The following is an 18,650-nucleotide window of genomic DNA, read 5'->3' as shown; positions in this document are numbered from 1 at the left end:
GCTAAAGTTATCATAGCAAGATCACAACAGAGATATTGGTATCTCTGTAGTCTACCCAGCTCAGTGTATGGTATAGGCATATCTGTGTTGTACCCAGCTCAGTGTATGGTATAGGCATCTCTGTGTTGTACCCACCTCAATGTATGGTATAGGTATCTCTGTGTTGTACCCAACTCAGTGTATGGTATAGGTATCTCTGTGTTGTACCCAACTCAGTGAATGGTATAGGTATCTCTGTAGTCTACCCAGCTCAGTGTATGGTATAGCTATCTCTGTGTTGTACCCAGCTCAGTGTATGGTATAGGCATCTCTTTGTTGTATCCAGCTCAGTGTATGGTATAGGCATCTCTGTGTTGTACCCAACTCAATGTATGGTATAGGTATCTCTGTTTTGTATCCAGCTCAGTGTATGGTATAGGTATCTCTATGTTGTACCCGACTTAGTGTATGGTATAGGTATCTCTGTTTTGTACCCAGCTCAGTGTATGGTATAGGTATCTCTATGTTGTACTCAGCTCAGTGTATAGTATAGGTATATCCGTGTTGTACCCAGCTCAGTGTATAGTATAGGTATCTGCGTGTTGTACCCAGTTCAGTGTATGGTATAGGTATCTCCGTGTTATACCCAGCTTAGTGTATAGTATAGGTATCTCTGTGTTGTACCCAGCTTAGTGTATGGTATAGCTATCTCTGTGTTGTACCCAGCTCAGTGTATAGTATAGGTATCTCTGTGTTGTACTCAGCTCAGTGTATGGTATAGGTATCTCTGTTTTGTACCCAGCTCAGTGTATGGTATAGGTATCTCTATGTTGTACTCAGCTCAGTGTATAGTATAGGTATATCCGTGTTGTACCCAGCTCAGTGTATAGTATAGGTATCCCCGTGTTATACCCAGTTCAGTGTATGGTATAGGTATCTCCGTGTTATACCCAGCTTAGTGTATAGTATAGGTATCTCTGTGTTGTACCCAGCTTAGTGTATGGTATAGGTATCTCTGTGTTGTACCCAGCTCAGTGTATGGTATAGGTATCTCTATGTTGTACTCGGCTCAGCGTATAGTATAGGTATATCCGTGTTGTAGTCAGCTCCGTGTATAGTATAGGTATCTCCGTGTTGTACCCAGCTTAGTGTATTTATAGCATTTATAGCATATAAAAATATAATTCGTTCATTTTGGGTGGGGGCAGTAGGCAAAATTCTATTGAATCAGAATGCCTTAAATGGGAACTGCTACATTAAATAACTTTCTGAGATTTAATTAGAAATTCACTAAGTGCAGCTAGGTGTCTCCATCTTGGCTTCCTGTCAGTCATTCTATGCTCTGTCCTTTGCACCAGGCAGACGGTCAGCATTAGGAAAGCATATGGAGAATCAGAAGAGGTTTACATTAAGCCATGTTTCCAGTTCTCATAGTCATTTGCATAGGTGTCTCTGTGTTGTACCCAGCTCAATGTATGGTATAGGTATCTATGTGTTGTACCCAGCTCATTGTATGGTATAGGTATCTATGTGTTGTACCCAGCTCAGTGTATGGTATAGCTATCTCTGTGTTGTACCCAGCTCAGTGTATGGTATAGCTATCTCTGTGTTGTACCCAGCTCAGTGTATGGTATAGGTATCTTCGTGTTGTACCCAGCTCATTGTATGGTATAGGTATCTCTATGTTGTACCCAGCTCAGTGTATAGTATAGGTATCTCCGTGTTGTACCCAGCTTAGTGTATGGTATAGGTATCTCTATGTTGTACTCGGCTCAGTGTATAGTATAGGTATATCCGTGTTGTAGCCAGCTCAGTGTATAGTATAGGTATCTCCGTGTTGTACCCAGCTTAATGTATGGTATAGGTATCTATGTGTTGTACCCAGCTCAGTGTATGGTATAGGTATCTCCGTGTTGTACCCAGCTCAGTGTATGGTATAGGTATCTCTATGTTGTACTCGGCTCAGTGTATAGTATAGGTATCTCCGTGTTGTACCCAGCTCAGTGTATAGTATAGGTATCTCCGTGTTGTACCCAGCTCAGTGTATGGTATAGGTATCTCCGTGTTGTACCCAGCTCAGTGTATGGTATAGATATCTCCGTGTTGTACCCAGCTCAGTGTATGGTATAGGTATCTCCGTGTTGTACCCAGCTTAGTGTATAGTATAGGTATCTCCGTGTTGTACCCAGCTTAGTGTATGGTATAGGTATCTCCGTGTTGTACCCAGCTTAGTGTATGGTATAGGTATCTCCGTGGTTTACCCAGCTTAGTGTATGGTATAGGATCTATGTGTTGTACCCAGCTCAGTGTATAGTATAGGTATCTCCGTGTTGTACCCAGCTTAGTGTATGGTATAGGTATCTCCGTGTTGTACCCAGCTCAGTGTATGGTATAGGTATCTCCGTGTTGTACCCAGCTCAGTGTATGGTATAGGTATCTCAGTGTTGTACCCAGCTCAGTGTATGGTATAGGTATCTCCGTGTTGTACCCTGCTCAGTGTATTGTATAGGTATCTCCATGTTGTACCCAGCTTAGTGTATGGTATAGGTATCTCCGTGTTGTACCCAGCTCAGTGTATGGTATAGGTATCTCCGTGTTGTACCCAGCTTAGTGTATGGTATAGGTATCTCCATGTTGTACCCAGCTTAGTGTATGGTATAGGTATCTCCACCATCTTAAAACTTCAATATCCGCCAATTGTCAACTGCTAAACATTTCATGTATATTTAACAGAAAGCCTTCCACAAAAAAAGGTTAATGCAAGTTCTAGGTGGTTTTCAATGTTTTGCCCAGTGGTGTCGTTTACAGAGAAGTGACAGTTCTCCTGTGATATATAATTATTATTGTGCTTTGTGTCCATTTAAATTAGATGTATGGTCAGTGAAAGTAGTGAAATAAAAAGTCAGGATATTTAAGTATGTCACTCTGATTTTCTATTTTCTTTTTTTTTTTTTTCATATTATTTTGGTACTTTTCCTTAAGTAAAAACTTGCAGTTTTTAACTTGTTGCATTAAAGAAGGTTAGTATTATATGTTATGTGCTGCTGTTGTACAAGGAATTATGTATTTAACAGAAAGGGTAGGAGTGTGAAGTTCTTATGCAAAGTTCTCCCAATGGACCATGGAGGAGGTTAAGGGTAGCTTTAAGCGAGAAGAATGAGATTTAAGACGTATGTGCTAAATTCCTGCATGCTGGATTCGGCTCCCAAACTCTCGTGCAATAGCTGTGTTTATATTAAGCTGGGATCTGTTTTCATATCATTTGAATTAGTCCACGCAAAGTAAAAGTATATCGAGAAGAAAAAAAATGGTGAACACTAGGTTTGTGTTATCCAGAGTGTTTATTCTAATGTGTTCGGCCACTTAAAAAGATGCTTCTTCAGAGAAGTGTTTCCTGCGGCTTCTACAGAGACGGCCTGAGTCGTTTATTATGAAACCACCACAGCTGAAGAAATACACTTCAATTTCAACAGCTCCTATAAAGTTTAAATTGAGCTATTAGCCGTGCATCAAAATGGGCTAAATACTTTTACAGTGTTCGGAAAAGTTATCTCCTGCTGTCTGTCCAGTGTTTTGTGGTTCTGTGTTTTGTGTATTTAAGCCTTAATTTAATATTTTTGCATAATAATTTTTAAATTATTAAATATTTTTGGGATAAACTTTTAAAATTATTTAGTATTGTGAAACATATTTTAATTGTGTAATATTTGTTCTATTTATTTATTGCTATATATTTTATTATAATTTAATATTTTGAAGGGAAAAAAAATCTATATATATCCAAACTATTAAATCTTTTAACAATGCGTATCCAAAATTATTAAATTGAGGCCTTAGCTGGTCAGATATTGACATAATTACAGAATAATCAAGTATTAATATACAGGATGGATTTTAAAAAACTTTTGTCTTATAAACAGGTTCAAGACCCTGCATAAACATTGCTTTGCTACAGTCAGAGATTACTGGGGAATTTGAGACCTTTATTTGTATCATGTTAACTTGTGTTGGATTCATTACTGATCTGTGTAATGTGTTTGTTTTTGTTTTCCTTTTATAGCATTTAAAAATATAATTTGTTCATTTGGGGTTGGGGCAGTAGGCAAAATTCTATTGAATCAGAATGCCTTAAATGGGAACTGCTACATTAAATAACTTTCTGAGATTTAATTAGAAATCCACTAAGTGCAACTAGGTGTCTCCATCTTGGCTTCCTTTCAGTCATTCTATGCTCTGTCCTTTGCACCAGGCAGACGGTCAGCATTGGAGAATCATATGGAGAAAGCATATGGAGAATCAGAAGAGGTTTACATTAAGCCATGTTTCCAGTTCTCATAGTCATTTGCAAGAAGTGCACTGGCTGGGCCTGGACCAAACTGGATTGATATGTCATTTGCTAAATCTTTGGTAAAACTTTAAAAGAAAACAAAGCATCACATGTTAAAAAAATTAACACAAGTTATAGGTGATTTTTCCCAATGGTGTATTTTCCAGAGAAGTGAAAGTTCCTCTTTGTGTCCAGTGAATTATCTTTGAAAAATAGAATTATAGACGTGTGCCTTTTTGGAAAGTTATGCATAAAGATCCATTGTAGATGAACAGTCATTTTACTAAGCTGGGAGTGATTCTTATTTTGAATGCGTGATATAGATAATTCATTAATAAATAAATAGGGAGATGTGCATGCAGGGTGTTACTGAGGAATAGGTGAAATGGTGGTAGTGTGATGTCTGTGACCCTGATTTAAAATCTATAACTATATAATATGCCTTGGATGTCATTTCAGTTGTTGATCTCAATTCTACTGATTGTCCCCAAGCCTCTCAGACATTACCTTGGCTTTTGTCATATTATTTCAGTGCACTGACATTTTATTATTATTATTTTTAAGATCTTCAGCCCACCTCGTGAACAAGGCAGACTGCCAATTTTGATTCCAGTTTAAACACCTAAGATTGTATGCCACACAAAGTGGGATTCAGAATAGACATATAAGAGTCATTCTGTAGCATAGCAGTCATATTGCGTAGGTGTTATACAGCCTGATGATTAGTGTGAATAGAGACATGCTTCTTTTTAATTTCTTTTGTTTGAACTGGTTCCTTTATTTGACTGTGCATTACAGATGCCTCTTACATATCACTGCCTAGCACATTCAAGAGGTGCTAAACCCAGTCCTTATGTGTTTCAGAAAATCTTTACAATATCTCATTGGTTGCTATTCCTCTTTCTCAGCCAAAACACGTCTCTCACTTTGTTTTAAATCGACACAGTAACTTGTTCCACGTTCGCTGGGAGTGTAGCTAAGAAGATCCCTTTCCAAACCAACAACTGGCCGTGCAAACTAATTAAAACAACTCGCATTCTGTATTTAAAATCACTTAACAGCACTTTTGAAACCAAGGGCTGCTAATATTTCAGCATTTTTATAAGACCTTTATTCTGCATCAGTTAAAGTAAACTTCGGTTTCTGTGTACTCGCTTGTTTTTACACCATTAGGCACCTTCTGTTTTTGCTAAATCTTTGAAAAGCTGCTAAAAAGAAGTGGCTTTTCAAAACACATGCAGAAAGAGAGCATTTTCTGTGTGTAGCAGTTTAAGAAACGCTATAGTTAAACATGTAATCCGGACACTATGCTGCTGGTGTGGCTGTTTAGATAATTAGCCCTGCTCTTATTGCGCTTAAAATGTGGTTTTCCTGCAGCTGGTCCTGCCTGGCTCTACCTCCATGGCTGAGATGGTCAATCTGTGCCAATCAGCATCTCTTCATAGAGATGCATTTAATCAGTGCAGCTCTATTGGGAGCATTTAGCTGGAGACACAGAATTGCCAGTGTTGCAGACGGTGCAGCACTGATACAGGAAGCACCTCTAATGGGTGTCTGAGTGACTGTGACTGGAGGTGTTACTAGGCACAAATGTAAATACTGCTTTTTCTCTTGAAAGGCAGCATTTGCATTAAAAAGTCTGCAAGGACAGGCCGTTGACACCATAACCACTAAATTAACCTGTGTCTGGTTCTGGTGACTATAGTATACCGTTAACCCATTTTTTTGTAGTCTAAAATGTTGTAATATATCTGTGGACAAACTCATCTTTAAAACATTTGGCATCAGACCTACTCTAACCTTATGAAAGTGTTGCATTTCAGTCAACATTCAAAGGGTTAAAACCCCAACAAATGATGATTTCAGGAATACAGTTTCAAAGCTTTGTTTTTATAAAAACAAAAGTATATTCTTTATAGAGTGTCTACCCCCGGCCTTTTAAAGAACTGTATCCAGTGGTTGACGTAGTGGAGCTGTTAAAATAATGTGGCAAAGCTTCTTGCAAATAATAATAAATGCATGTAAAATGAAGTCATTGTTGGTCCGGAGCACACATTGAACTGTATCCGAAATCCCAATGACTATCCCTTCTAATTCACAATAAAACAAAAAGCTAGCTGGAGTTTGTTTTGGCCATATTAGCTTGTTTTAGTGTATGATCACATTGTAACCAGCATCAGAGTCTTAAGGAAATGTGATTAATCACTTTACATGTTGCCAATATTTTCTTTAATATATCTCATGGTGGGGGTAACGCTGTGGGAGGAGTTTTATGTTGCCAATGGTGTATCGTTAAGAAATTCTGTTTGTTATTCAGCAAGCCAGTTTGAGGTTTGCTGTATGCTGTAAGGTTGATTTTCATACTGTCCTGTATTATCTTTTGGAACATGTATGGTCACCTGTGAGTATCTGAGAATTATGAGAGCAGCATAGGGCATTCCTGACATGACAGCAAGTAGCTTTTTAACAATACCACTTAACTTCTCTTAGGTGATAATCCTAGAAGAGTGTGTATGCGTTGATCCGCTATAATGAGGCTAGACTGGTTCTTCAAAGTGAAATGTTCATGCCTAAAATTGGCAACAGTTATCTCAAACCTTGGTTATTTGAATTGTTGCGGACTATGTTTCCTACGATGCAAAGTCATCTTAAGATGCTTGCAGCTCCATTATTTCTCACATTGATAGACCAGAATCTTGGGGACTCTGTTTACTCTGAGGCTTAGCCTGCAATGCTGGGCATCAGAGGAAATATAATATGCAGCATCAAACATACTAAAGGTCAGCCATCACTGTTTTTCAAGTACCACTTTTTCATCATTATTTTATACATAATTTACAGATTTTAAACGTCACTCCATTGGTTCTATGGAGACATAACATGCCCAAATCCCCTCGTCCAATGAAAATATGGGATAAATACTCCTGTTTCTAGAATGTTTTCAGTTTGGGAAAATCCTCTTATTCAAGATGTATAGTTGTCACCTTGATTTTATGTTTCCCAGATTAGTGTGTCTATTCTATGCCACCTCCAACCCTTAATCTGTGTTTGTTACTATCCCACCTCTACTGGATGACTGTCCAATGCATCTACTACTGTTTCTGTAAAAATGATATATATAATTAAATTTTTGACAGAACTCAAAAAACCTCATGGGCGGTCTCATTTATTAAAGTTATAGACTGCAGTAAACAAAGAAAATGCTTACAGCTCCATATTTTATATTCTATACGCTTGGTATTAATGAGCACAGTTATCTGAAGGTGACCTGGCATCATTGTGTTGAGTGTGTGGAATGTGTTCTGTTTGTACACCCAGAAAAGTCCAGATTCAGAGACTCCACAGTTGTTGAAATGCTACTTCTCTGACGTTTATTACGTTTGAAGTTTAAGGCTAACGTTCAATTGCAGAACACTTCTTACATTCACCATATAACTATGTAGCAAAAACATGTTCAAATACATTTTGTGCTTCTGACTATGGAGTTCTATTTTGTTGCATGATCTTTTAACTTGCACACGAAATGCCCAAAATTTGTATAATTTAAAAACTTTTTTTATTTATGAATTATTATTTTCTGAGGTTAGTGGTAAATTGCAGCTGATTATATTTATCCAAACGGCTGCTCCATGGAGACTCTACATAATATTATTCATTTCCTACACATGTTATGGGGTAAAGGCACATATCTTTCATCAAATAATTATTATTCAACCACATGATAAAATATGCAGTAACCTTTAACAGTTTCCTATTCATTTTGGTTTGCTGTTGTTTTGAGAGGGGTAGTGTTCAGGGTTTTGCTTTCGGTTTGTTTTTGTTTGTTTTTTAACTTTAATATGAAAGAAATAGCCTCCCTTCAGACAAAGAGGCAATTTGTGAAGTTCGTAAAGCAAACCACTGCAAATCTCTCAATCCCATACCTTAATGGATTAGGGCATTATGGAAAACTCTGAGCAAACCACTGCAAGTCTCTCAATCCCATACTTTAATGGATTAGGGCATTATGGAAAACTCTGAGCAAACCACTGCAAATCTCTCAATCCCATACCTTAATGGATTAGGGCATTATGGAAAACTCTGAGCAAACCACTGCAAATCTCTCAATCCCATACCTTAATGGATTAGGGCATTATGGAAAACTCTGAGCAAACCACTGCAAGTCTCTCAATCCCATACCTTAATGGATTAGGGCATTATGGAAAACTCTCAAATTACTGAGCAAAAATAGGATAGCCATCCAGTTTTCAATAAAATTATGAAAGAAATCATGATTTTTTTATTTATATTGCTTCACTGTATATTTGAAAAAGTAAACAAAACCTTTTAAGGGTTGTTGACTTATTCATGCAAATTCTTTTTACTTATTCAAAATTAATATCATTCCTTGGAGGAAAGACGAGGCAGGGGGGATATGATAGAAACATTTAAATACATAAAGGGAATCAACACAGTAAAGGAGGAGACTATATTTAAAAGAAGAAAAACTACCACAACAAGAGGACATAGTCTTAAATTAGAGGGACAGAGGTTTAAAAATAATATCAGGAGGTATTACTTTACTGAGAGGGTAGTGGATGCATGGAATAGCCTTCCAGCTGAAGTGGTAGAGGTTAACACAGTAAAGGAGTTTAAGCATGCGTGGGATAGGCATAAGGCTATCCTAACTATAAGATCAGGCCAGGGACTAATGAAAGTATTTCGAAAATTGGGCAGACTAGATGGGCCGAATGGTTCTTATCTGCCGTCACATTCTATGTTTCTATGAATAATAGAAATGGTAAAATACAGTAAACGTGAGGTGTGTGGCTCTATAGTCAGGGAAATCGGATGGAGTCAGTGAGTAGCACAGGCATAGGCAACCTTTGGCACTCCAGATGTTTTGGACTACACCTCCCATGATGCTTTGCCAGCATTATGGGTGTAAGAGCATTATGAGAGGTGTAGTCCACAACATCTGGGGTGCTGAATGTTGCCTATCCCTGGAGTAGCACATGAGAAGGGCAAAAGAATATTTAAAGTTTGACAAGGATCAGGTTAAATAACACAAACCAAATGTATATGTCCCCTTGTGTCTGGCTCACAGCCATGGGTCATTAAAGGGACACTATAGTCACCATAACAACTACAGCTTATTATATTTGTTCTGGTGAGTAGAATCATTACCTTCAGGCTTTTTGCTGTAAACAATGTCTTTTCAGAGAAAATGCAGTGTTTACATTACAGTCTAGTGATAACTTCACTGGCCACTCCTCAGATAGCTGTTAGAGATCCTTCCTGGGTCATGGCTGCCTAAAATGCATCCAAACATTCAGTGTCTCCTCCCTCTGCATGCAGACACTGAACTTTCCTCAAAGATTCATTGATTCAATTCATCTCTATGAGGAGATGCAGATTGGCCAGGGCTGTGTTTGAATTCAGCTAGCTCTGCCTCTTTGTCAGTCTCAGCCAATCCTATGGGGAAGCATTGTGATTGGATCAGGCTACCACTTCTGCTGATGTCAGCAGGCAGTGAGCAGGTGTAAAGGAAACAGGCACAAAGCATGCAGCTGCAGACTTGAATACTAGTATGATTTACTATATTTAGGGAGACATGAAGGGACCAGGGTGGTTAGATTGTGGTTTTAACCCTATAGGGTCAGAAATACATGTTTGTGTTCCTTACCCTATAGTGCTCCTTTAAGTAAATAAGACATAGTATCACTCAATGATTAGTGGCTTGTTGACGAAGCACGGGGCTGAAATAAAAATAGGCAGATTGAAGTGCTAGAGAGAAACTAAAGAGAGAAACTAAAATAACAAAAAACATAGTAACAAGAACTGCCTAAAATGTTAATCGCATATGCTTGTGATGAGACGTATTGTGATGAGGTATTCTGGATGAGGAAAACAAATGTATTCAATAGACAGTATTGAAATGGGTTTATGTCCAGGTTTGGTTATTGCCAGGTATTTGAGCTGTGAGTTACAGTGCAATACCAAGTCTCAGTAGGCTGAAATGGCTCTTTACCGAAGATGATCTCTGGTTCGCCTTCAGAGTTGGAATAAAAGACTGTTGCCTGGATCCCCATTTACAAAGACCTCTGCCGTTATTACTAAGCACATATCTGCAGTAATTGTCACTTCTTCTGAAATACCCGGTAGTTCGTCTTCCACATATCAGTGAAGGCTCTAAAGATAATTCTGATTCATTCTTTCAATATGGTTAATGTATCATCATACTCGGTGATCAACACTGTGGAATTTAAGTAAATCATAATTATACATTCTCAGACATTTGTAGTTCAGGCTTTACATGAAAATCTGTAGAGACAGAAATATTGTGTATATTTGGAAACCGTGCAGCATATTCATCAAATGGTCCTAAAAGGTGGTGGTTAAATTGCAGCTTTATTTTGATAGTATTAATTGAAGTAAATTAAAGTGTTTTCTAAATTTGATTTGCTTCTTCCAGATTATCGTCACAGTTAAGGCTACATCTGTTTTTTTCCACCATATTGAACCTGGTGTTTTCAACTTGATATTAGTCATTTTGGCGATAATAATTAAATTATTGCTCTTATGAAATGCAGAAGAAAATGTGGACAAGTTCCAAGACCTGGGTTTTGGCAAATGTGCGAATCCTGTAGGATTTCCATGAGAAATTTGCCAATTTTAAACCTGAAGCCAAATGGTCAGATGATGACAATGTTGACATTGTTCAATGGCTCATTATAGTAGTACATTATTAATTGACATACGATGACTAACGGGGGAACGCATTGTAGCAGCTGCATTCATCGGATCAGATGAGAACTACTGAATGAGCTGATATTTGCCTTAATGCCATTAGCAATAGTGTCTAAGGAGACCGGTTCAAGGGACATCCTTGCAATAATTTGGGATGCTATGCACGGAAACCATTAATGGCAATTTGTCATATACTAAATCATTAAAATGGTAATGTGAGCCTTGCTTGTGAGGGCTCACAGGATTTCTCATAAATACACTATGCCGAATTTTACCATTTGAAAAAGTGGTTCAAATTTGGGTTTAGTTAACTTTCGCTTGTAGAAAATTGTGTATTTTTTTGTGTTTTTTCAGATAAAATGGGAATTGTGGGCATTTTGTGTGTGTGCTGCTCCTTAATTTATAATTTGCTTTTTCCAGCCCAGAAATGTAACACTAGCATCAGAACTGTTATGGCATTACAGCAGTGTAATGTGCGGCTTATAAATCGTGCTCTTCTCTCATGTTTTGTACTTACTTACCTGTTCCCCTCACGTTGACTGAGAGCTCACAAATGATTTCCTGTATTTTGCAGGTCCCGTTGGGGTTGGTTTAAATGAACTGAAGAGGAAAGTGTTGATTAGCGATACTCAGCATTATGGAGTGACTGTACCACGTAAGTTGCCAATGGCTCAGCATTTAGTAAAGTAATATTATGTCTAACAATAAAATACTGTGTAGGGATAATACGAAAAGGTTACTGGTTACACATCTGTACCATAAATAGTAAAGAAATGTAAATATAAAAATGAGCAGTAATTGGTTAAAAAGATGAACAGATAATATGGTCTGGTACGAATGGGATGCTTTAAACTTACTATAGGAAGGTACAGTTTTACAGAATTTTATTTAATGATCTGACACCAGCTCAGATCTGGATCTTGCTGGGAGAACCAAGTAAGAATGCAGATCTGATTGCCCAAGATCCAATCCCTGCATGGTTAGATACAATATAAACTTACTGTGTGATGCAAACCACCTGGTGGTGTGATATTTTTAATTGTGTTGTTGTATGATGTAACTAAGAGCATCCCTAATGCATTTTGACATGTGCCTGAGTGGATGGAATCAGGAACTTCAGAAATTGCAATCTACCTTATATATTATATTCCTGCAATTTCATAGCATACACAAACATCACTGCATGCATTATTGATATGCACATTTCACCAGGAGTAATGACTAAAACTCATTTTAAGCTGTCTAAAATATTTATGACTATTTTTAGGTAGAGGTTTTCAAAGCAATCCTACTCCATTCCTTGCACATTTTTTTCTATTTTAATAATGGTAACGTTTTCATTACTTCCACAAACCTGTTAGCATTTATCCTCCCGGGACTGAAGGTTTATGGTTAAAAGGATGTCCACAGTCTCACGGTGTGCTCGTCAGACAGCCCTTTCACTCTCCGTACAAACATCCTGTATTCATTTTCGGTGGATTTCTCATTCTACCAGACGACTTTCAATGAAATTGACAAAAGTTACTTTTACAGTTCTCAAAGGCCCGGCGTGGAATCAATATTTCTGGAGTGTTACAAAGTAGAAAAAAAGAAGCAACAAAACAAATAAAACAATCATTTAACACACTGTAAAAACATTTGTTCAACAATTAAACTGTTGCTTTAAAGGAAGTGAATGTTCTAAATCTAACAACCGTCTCTTAGCAGACACAGCTGCTACATTAAAATGTTTTGATAAGTTTTTCCAAATTGGGGTGTTTTTAAAATCCCCACGAGGAGACAATCCGGAAAACACTTGAAATACCTTAAAAAGACTTTTCCCGGCAATGTGCATTCAAACTATTATGTTTAATATCGGTGTTGCTTTCTAGGGAATATGCAGAGGTGGCTGAAATAATGAATAGGATTTTTTTCAAGTATTAATTGTGTCTACATATTTTGGATAGCTTTTTTTGTTATAGGTTTGGTTTTTTTGTTCCCCATTCGTAAAGGAGCACTATAGTGTTAAGATATTCCTATAACTATAGTGTATTCCCCCCTCCCCTCCAACCCCCTCTCTGATAATTAAAGAGTTAAAAACTTTTTTAAAACACTCACCTTATTCCAGCGCAAAAGTCCCTCTGTGCTGGCTACGCCTCCTCGGATGTCAGCACCTAGGGGGAGCAGAAGACGCTGGATGTCCTCAAGCACAACGCCCAGGATGTCCAGCATCGTTTCACAGAGCTAAACTCTGTGAAACAGGAAGAGCTTCTAGTGGATTGTCTGGTAGACTGTCACTATAGGCAGTCTTAGCCCTGCAGTAATTAACAGTGAAACTGCAATAATTTATATTGCATGGTTAAGGGGGCAGTGCACCCAGACCACTTCCATGAGATGAAGCGGTTAGGTGCTTGCAGTGTCCCTTATGGACATTATTTTGTTGGACCATTCTCATTTATGCTGTGGCCTGTCTTATTGTAACACACTCATCATTTTCCAGATGCGACTACTTTAACCCATTACGAACTGTTGGTAACATATGCCAGCAGAACAGTCTGGTCGTTATAGACACTGCTGTGAAGTGGCATGTTCCACTTATTTAGAATTAGACTGATTCTGTCGAGAATTAATCCCTATTTTTGTGACTAATGATAGCTGTCAGGATATCCAAGCATTTTAAACTTCATGAAGCATGTTATTAGTTGATGAAATGTCTGCATTTAGCTCAGTGAGGCTTGTGAACACGGTCCTATGGAATTCTCAGTGTCAGATGTTTTCAGCACTACACCTTAGTGGTCCCCATTCCTTACAAAAGGCTTGAAAGAAAATTGATGTATTCATTAAAAAAGGATTTGTGCTGGATGGTTTCATTAAAGAAACCCCCTGTGAACCATAACTCCATCTCAGTGAAGTTGTTATGGTATCTTAAGGCCCTTTCTGCCCCTCTTTTTCCAGTGCGTTCGTGGCTTCAATGAGGAAGCGTTGGATGTAGCACTGGAAATAGGCTAAGAGCATCAGCTATCACCCATTGACAAAACTGTGTGAGACTGGTACATTATAAATGCATATGTAAAGTCACTGCAAACAAGAAAATTTAATTACTGATTATCTTTGATATCCTCCATCAGTTTTTTCAAAGGAATCATATTTTGCATTCTTATGCATTTGCAAGAATACATCGGTGTTGCAACTCCTGCCTTGCTTGAAATTGCAGGGTAAGGATGGCAACAGCAAGTCTCATTCTTTAATCTGTTTAAAAAGTGTCCACATTAAGGAAGAGCAAATATTAATTCTTTGCAGAATGTTCTTCTGAGCCAATAATCTGCCACTGACTGATTCCCCAGATAATCCTATTCCTGAATTACTTGATACCTCTTTATTTTCCAAGATGATATTGTATTCATGCCTAATTTTTTGGAAGCAGGCTATTGTAAAATGAGACTTTACTATTTTATGCCTCATCAACATCATGAAGGAAATTATTTTTGGTTCTCTTTGATTAATTAAAATTATCATAATTTCAGTTCCTAACCGAACTAGCAACCGTAAACAAGTGTCAGTGAAACATGTCAGCTTCTAGCTTGCTTAGTAATCGTTCAGTATTAGATGGACTCGGCATGGTGATGGCAACACAATGTGTTTTGGGTCATGCTGACTCTGTAGTCTGGATAATGATGTTTAGCCAGGTTACTTCTGTGAAATCCTATTCCACTTCATTCTAAAAGTGCTCTACTGGGCATAGATATGAACATTTTGCTGGTTACTGGAGTAATCCAACATTACTGTAGGTTCATTGAACTGGCATGAATTGATATGTTTTTGTCATGTAGCACATTTATTGTGACATATAAAGCTTCATTGCGAATCATTGGACCTTCATTGGATCATTGAACCCTCAGAACAGGCCACACTTTCCATTTGTTGAGTTCTGATGATCATAGAACTGTAACCACATCTTCTTCTTAGCTGTCTGGAATGGCATTTGGCATGGTCTTCTGCTTCAAGGTTTAACTTATTGTGTGTTCAGAGATACCAGTCGGAGCAGATCATTTTATGTTGCAAAGATGGTAAAGTAAGCTCTTTTTACTCTGAACAAGTCTCGCCAGTCTCCTCACACATCTCTCAATAGCAATAGTGCTTTCCCAGAGAGACATCACTCATGGCATGTTTTTGCAAACCTCCTTGATGACCTGGGATAATCTTTGTTTAATTATCCCTAACCTAGTGTCTTTATTTTTTTTTCCCCTCTCTCTTTTTTTAATGGTAAGGTTATCATATCGTATTTACTTACTTTTTGTAAACAATTTAAAAAATAAGTATATAGGTTTTACAAGTGGACACATCTATTGCCCTGTACAACTTCTTTTTTTTATTTTGTTTTAGCTTCTGACTGTATAACACTCCTGTTTCAACATGAATGTACTGTGTGCATACTGTCCAGTATATCATTCATGTTCTATAAACAATATCACTCCATGGTGACAGGCAGCTTGTATTCATCATCGGCATAATGGAAAGCTTGTTTCTGGCAGAAAGAAAGGTTTAAGGGTAAAGATGAGCCATGCTGAGATCACAGGAGATGGTTTTAGGTCCTTGGGGAAATGGTAGTTGAAACCCTCCCTTCTTCATCTTTTTTTCCAACATTTCTTGTAAGATTTTTTTTAGATTTTAATTTAAGCCAAAGTATCTGATATTTTCTGAACTTCTTGCCACTGTTTTTCCAAAATAATGTATTTGCCTAATTTCCATGTAGGATAATTATGGAGCTGTTTTTTTCCCCAGTTCTCTTTGAAATATGTACTCTGCTCCTGTGCACATATTGTCATGTATCTCCAAGAGCTATGGTATTCATCTCAGCATATAAACAAATACAAAAAAAGTTTTTAAAGGGACACTGTAGGCACCCAAACCACTTCAGCTCATTGACGTGGTCTGTGTGCAATGTCCATGTCCCTTAATCCTACAGTGGTAATTATTGCAGTTTCTGAGAACTTACTGCTGGGGTTAACTCCTCCTCTAGTGGCTGTCTACCAGACAACCACTAGAGGGACTTCCAGGTGCTTAGACGACTTTTGGTAGTCTAAATGACACTGGACGTCCTCACACTATGCATGAGAACTTCAAGCGTCACTGGAATCCCTAATGATTAATGCTTTCCTATGCTAAAATCCCTATGCGAGTGGCCAGTCCCACGCATGCGCATTATGTCTTCCCCTCAGGCTGCCGTTGGAGGGGGAGGAGCAAGGGCGGATCCTGACCCAGTGCCGAGGGACATCTGCGCTGGATTCCAATAAGTGACGGATGGGCTTCTAACCACTTCAGCACCGTGGGAGGGGGCGCACGAGGGATGGGAGCACTGTAGGAATCTATAGTGCCAGGAAAACTGCTTAGAATCCCTTTTAATTGTGCACTATCACAAACACTAACACATACTAAAATAATTTAACTTTTTATTACAATTATTTGTCATGTAGAGAATAAGCTTGCCTGCCAAAGTCTAAACAAACATCTTAAGTGAATCCTAAGATGATGAGGTTTGTTCTCTGAACACACAAATTGTAATAATTGAAATACCAAATTGCAAAAGTTTGGCAAACAAATCCAGCTGTGATCAAAGCGGAGTTGATAATGTTTCCAAATGTTGGTTCTCAATCCACTACAGTTTGCTGTTTAGTGAATAAAGCCCAGTCTCTGTATTTAGATCCTTACACCCTGGTGTGTATTCTGCCCAGACATGGATCTCACAGTTGCACATGTTCTATAAGAGTTTAATTTAAACGTGGAAGCTGACACCGACACAAGAAAAAGAAAAAAAGACCTTGTGTATCAGAAAGCATATGTTTGACACACCAAGCCTTTTAGTGAGCTGTCTGACAGACAAGAGCATCTTTAACAGTCTGCGCTGATTGTGCCCCCGTTATACGACATGTGTTAAAATGTTCTGTCTGAGACATTTTTATAAAGATGATTTTCTCTGAGGGATTTTAACCTTTCGGTGCTCCACAGGAGGCGGAGGGTTTAACGCAGGTTAACATGTGTTATCCCACTGGGACGCTGGCTTCTGCTGTCAATTAGACAAAATCAACAGGCAGCAAGTGAGCGCGTTGGAAATCGGCATGGATGAGCGATGGAAAAAATACACTTTACGACAAAACCAGAATAAAACGATCTAATAAACACGGCCTTTATTTTCCCCAAAAAAATATATACATTCAAATGTTCTCATTCTGCAGCAGCCGTTCCAAGACCCATAAAACACATTTTGCACAGTATAAGTATGTTGGCTTTTAGGAGACAGAATCGGTTAAAGCACATTTCTCCAATGATGGGGCAGGGAGGTTTGTTGTGAGATTGTCTACTAAACATCCCTTTACAGTGCAGTTGGAATGCCTTTCACATTGGCATGGGACGAGTTGTGCCACGGCTAAATATATAATAAACCGTTTCCAAGGAGACAAGGCTTCTTACAACTTCTAGCCTCCAAATCTAACCTTGTTTAACCCCTTAAGGACACATGACATGTGTGACATGTCATGATTCCCTTTTATTCCAGAAGTTTGGTCCTTAAGGGGTTTAAGCTAAAAGTTAACCTGCAAAGCAATAGAGAACTGACAAATAAATTATTATCATACAGAGCCATTCTGTCCATTAAGGCAAATGTTCAATTTATAGAATTCAGCAGACATATTCTGTGGGTGTCTATAGAAGTTTCCCAAATGTGTTAACTGTAGCAGTTCAGTTTATTCCTGATAGGTGTGGTCCATTGAGAAGATTTTATGTGAAATAATAGTTTTTTAAAATACAATGCTGCATTGTTTCTCAAATGATCTTTTTCCAACAACTGAGTGGCTAAGGCTCTCTAAATAGTTCAGAAACTGGTTTACTCAGAAGATAATATTACATTTACCAAGCTGCACACAGACGCACATTAATTCTGCCAAAAAGGTGCTGCATATTTTGCTTTTGGCTGTATCTACAGGGTGGCCCACAAGTCAATACCAATCCGGCACACAGATACACTGGACACATAATATATATGGATGGGCCACCCTGTAGAATTGCAGGTGAAAAGGTGCACTTTTACACTGTCTACATTCTTTATATCAAAGCACCTCAGAGAGAAACTGCAATAATTTGGTAATATTGAAAATGTATCTGTGAAGGATAAATGGTAACTCTCGGTAGTATTTTGTGCTGTCCTTGGAGTGTGGATGTTAGAATTGTTTGATTCAGTTGTGCTGATATTATCAAACTCAGCAGGATTAAAGATTTAGATAATCTTTTTGTGAATCGAACTTGTGCCTCTGTAGGTTTGGTGATACTGCAGCTGGAGCACAAATCAATCTATCTCACTGGAAATTGTTTTGGCACTTTAAATATTTTGCATATTATGCAAATCACTATTCAGTAGATAAAGTCCCTGAGGAAAACATACACGCATTCAGTTTTGTATTTTTTTCATTGGGGCTCTATCAAAAAAAAAAAATACACTTGCAAAATGCTGCAGCTTTGCTGTCTGCAGCCTTTACAAGCCCTCTCCTTTTTCCACACAACAGACTTTCATTAGGTACTGGGGAAATTGCCAAACAGAGGCTTCTCATTAAGAAATCTTGGATTTTAAGTTCAGAGCCTGCAC

At 38.1% G+C, this 18,650-nt stretch overlaps 1 protein-coding gene across 2 annotated transcripts in view; it reads left to right on the top strand.

Moving 5' to 3' along the window:
• The window catches only part of MPP7 (MAGUK p55 scaffold protein 7), a 305,267-nt gene that overhangs the window by 261,986 nt on the left and 24,631 nt on the right, over nt 1-18,650 (top strand). For both annotated transcript variants that reach the window (XM_063452598.1, XM_063452599.1), the window contains exon 14: nt 11,610-11,690. In XM_063452598.1, coding sequence (XP_063308668.1) covers nt 11,610-11,690 — 81 coding nt within the window. The remainder of the gene's footprint in view (nt 1-11,609; nt 11,691-18,650) is intronic.

Source organism: Pelobates fuscus, chromosome 4, assembly GCF_036172605.1.
Source record: "Pelobates fuscus isolate aPelFus1 chromosome 4, aPelFus1.pri, whole genome shotgun sequence".
Lineage (NCBI taxonomy): Eukaryota > Metazoa > Chordata > Amphibia > Anura > Pelobatidae > Pelobates > Pelobates fuscus.
The sequence above is the reverse complement of the archived record's forward strand: the minus strand, read 5'-3'. Positions and strand labels throughout refer to the sequence as shown.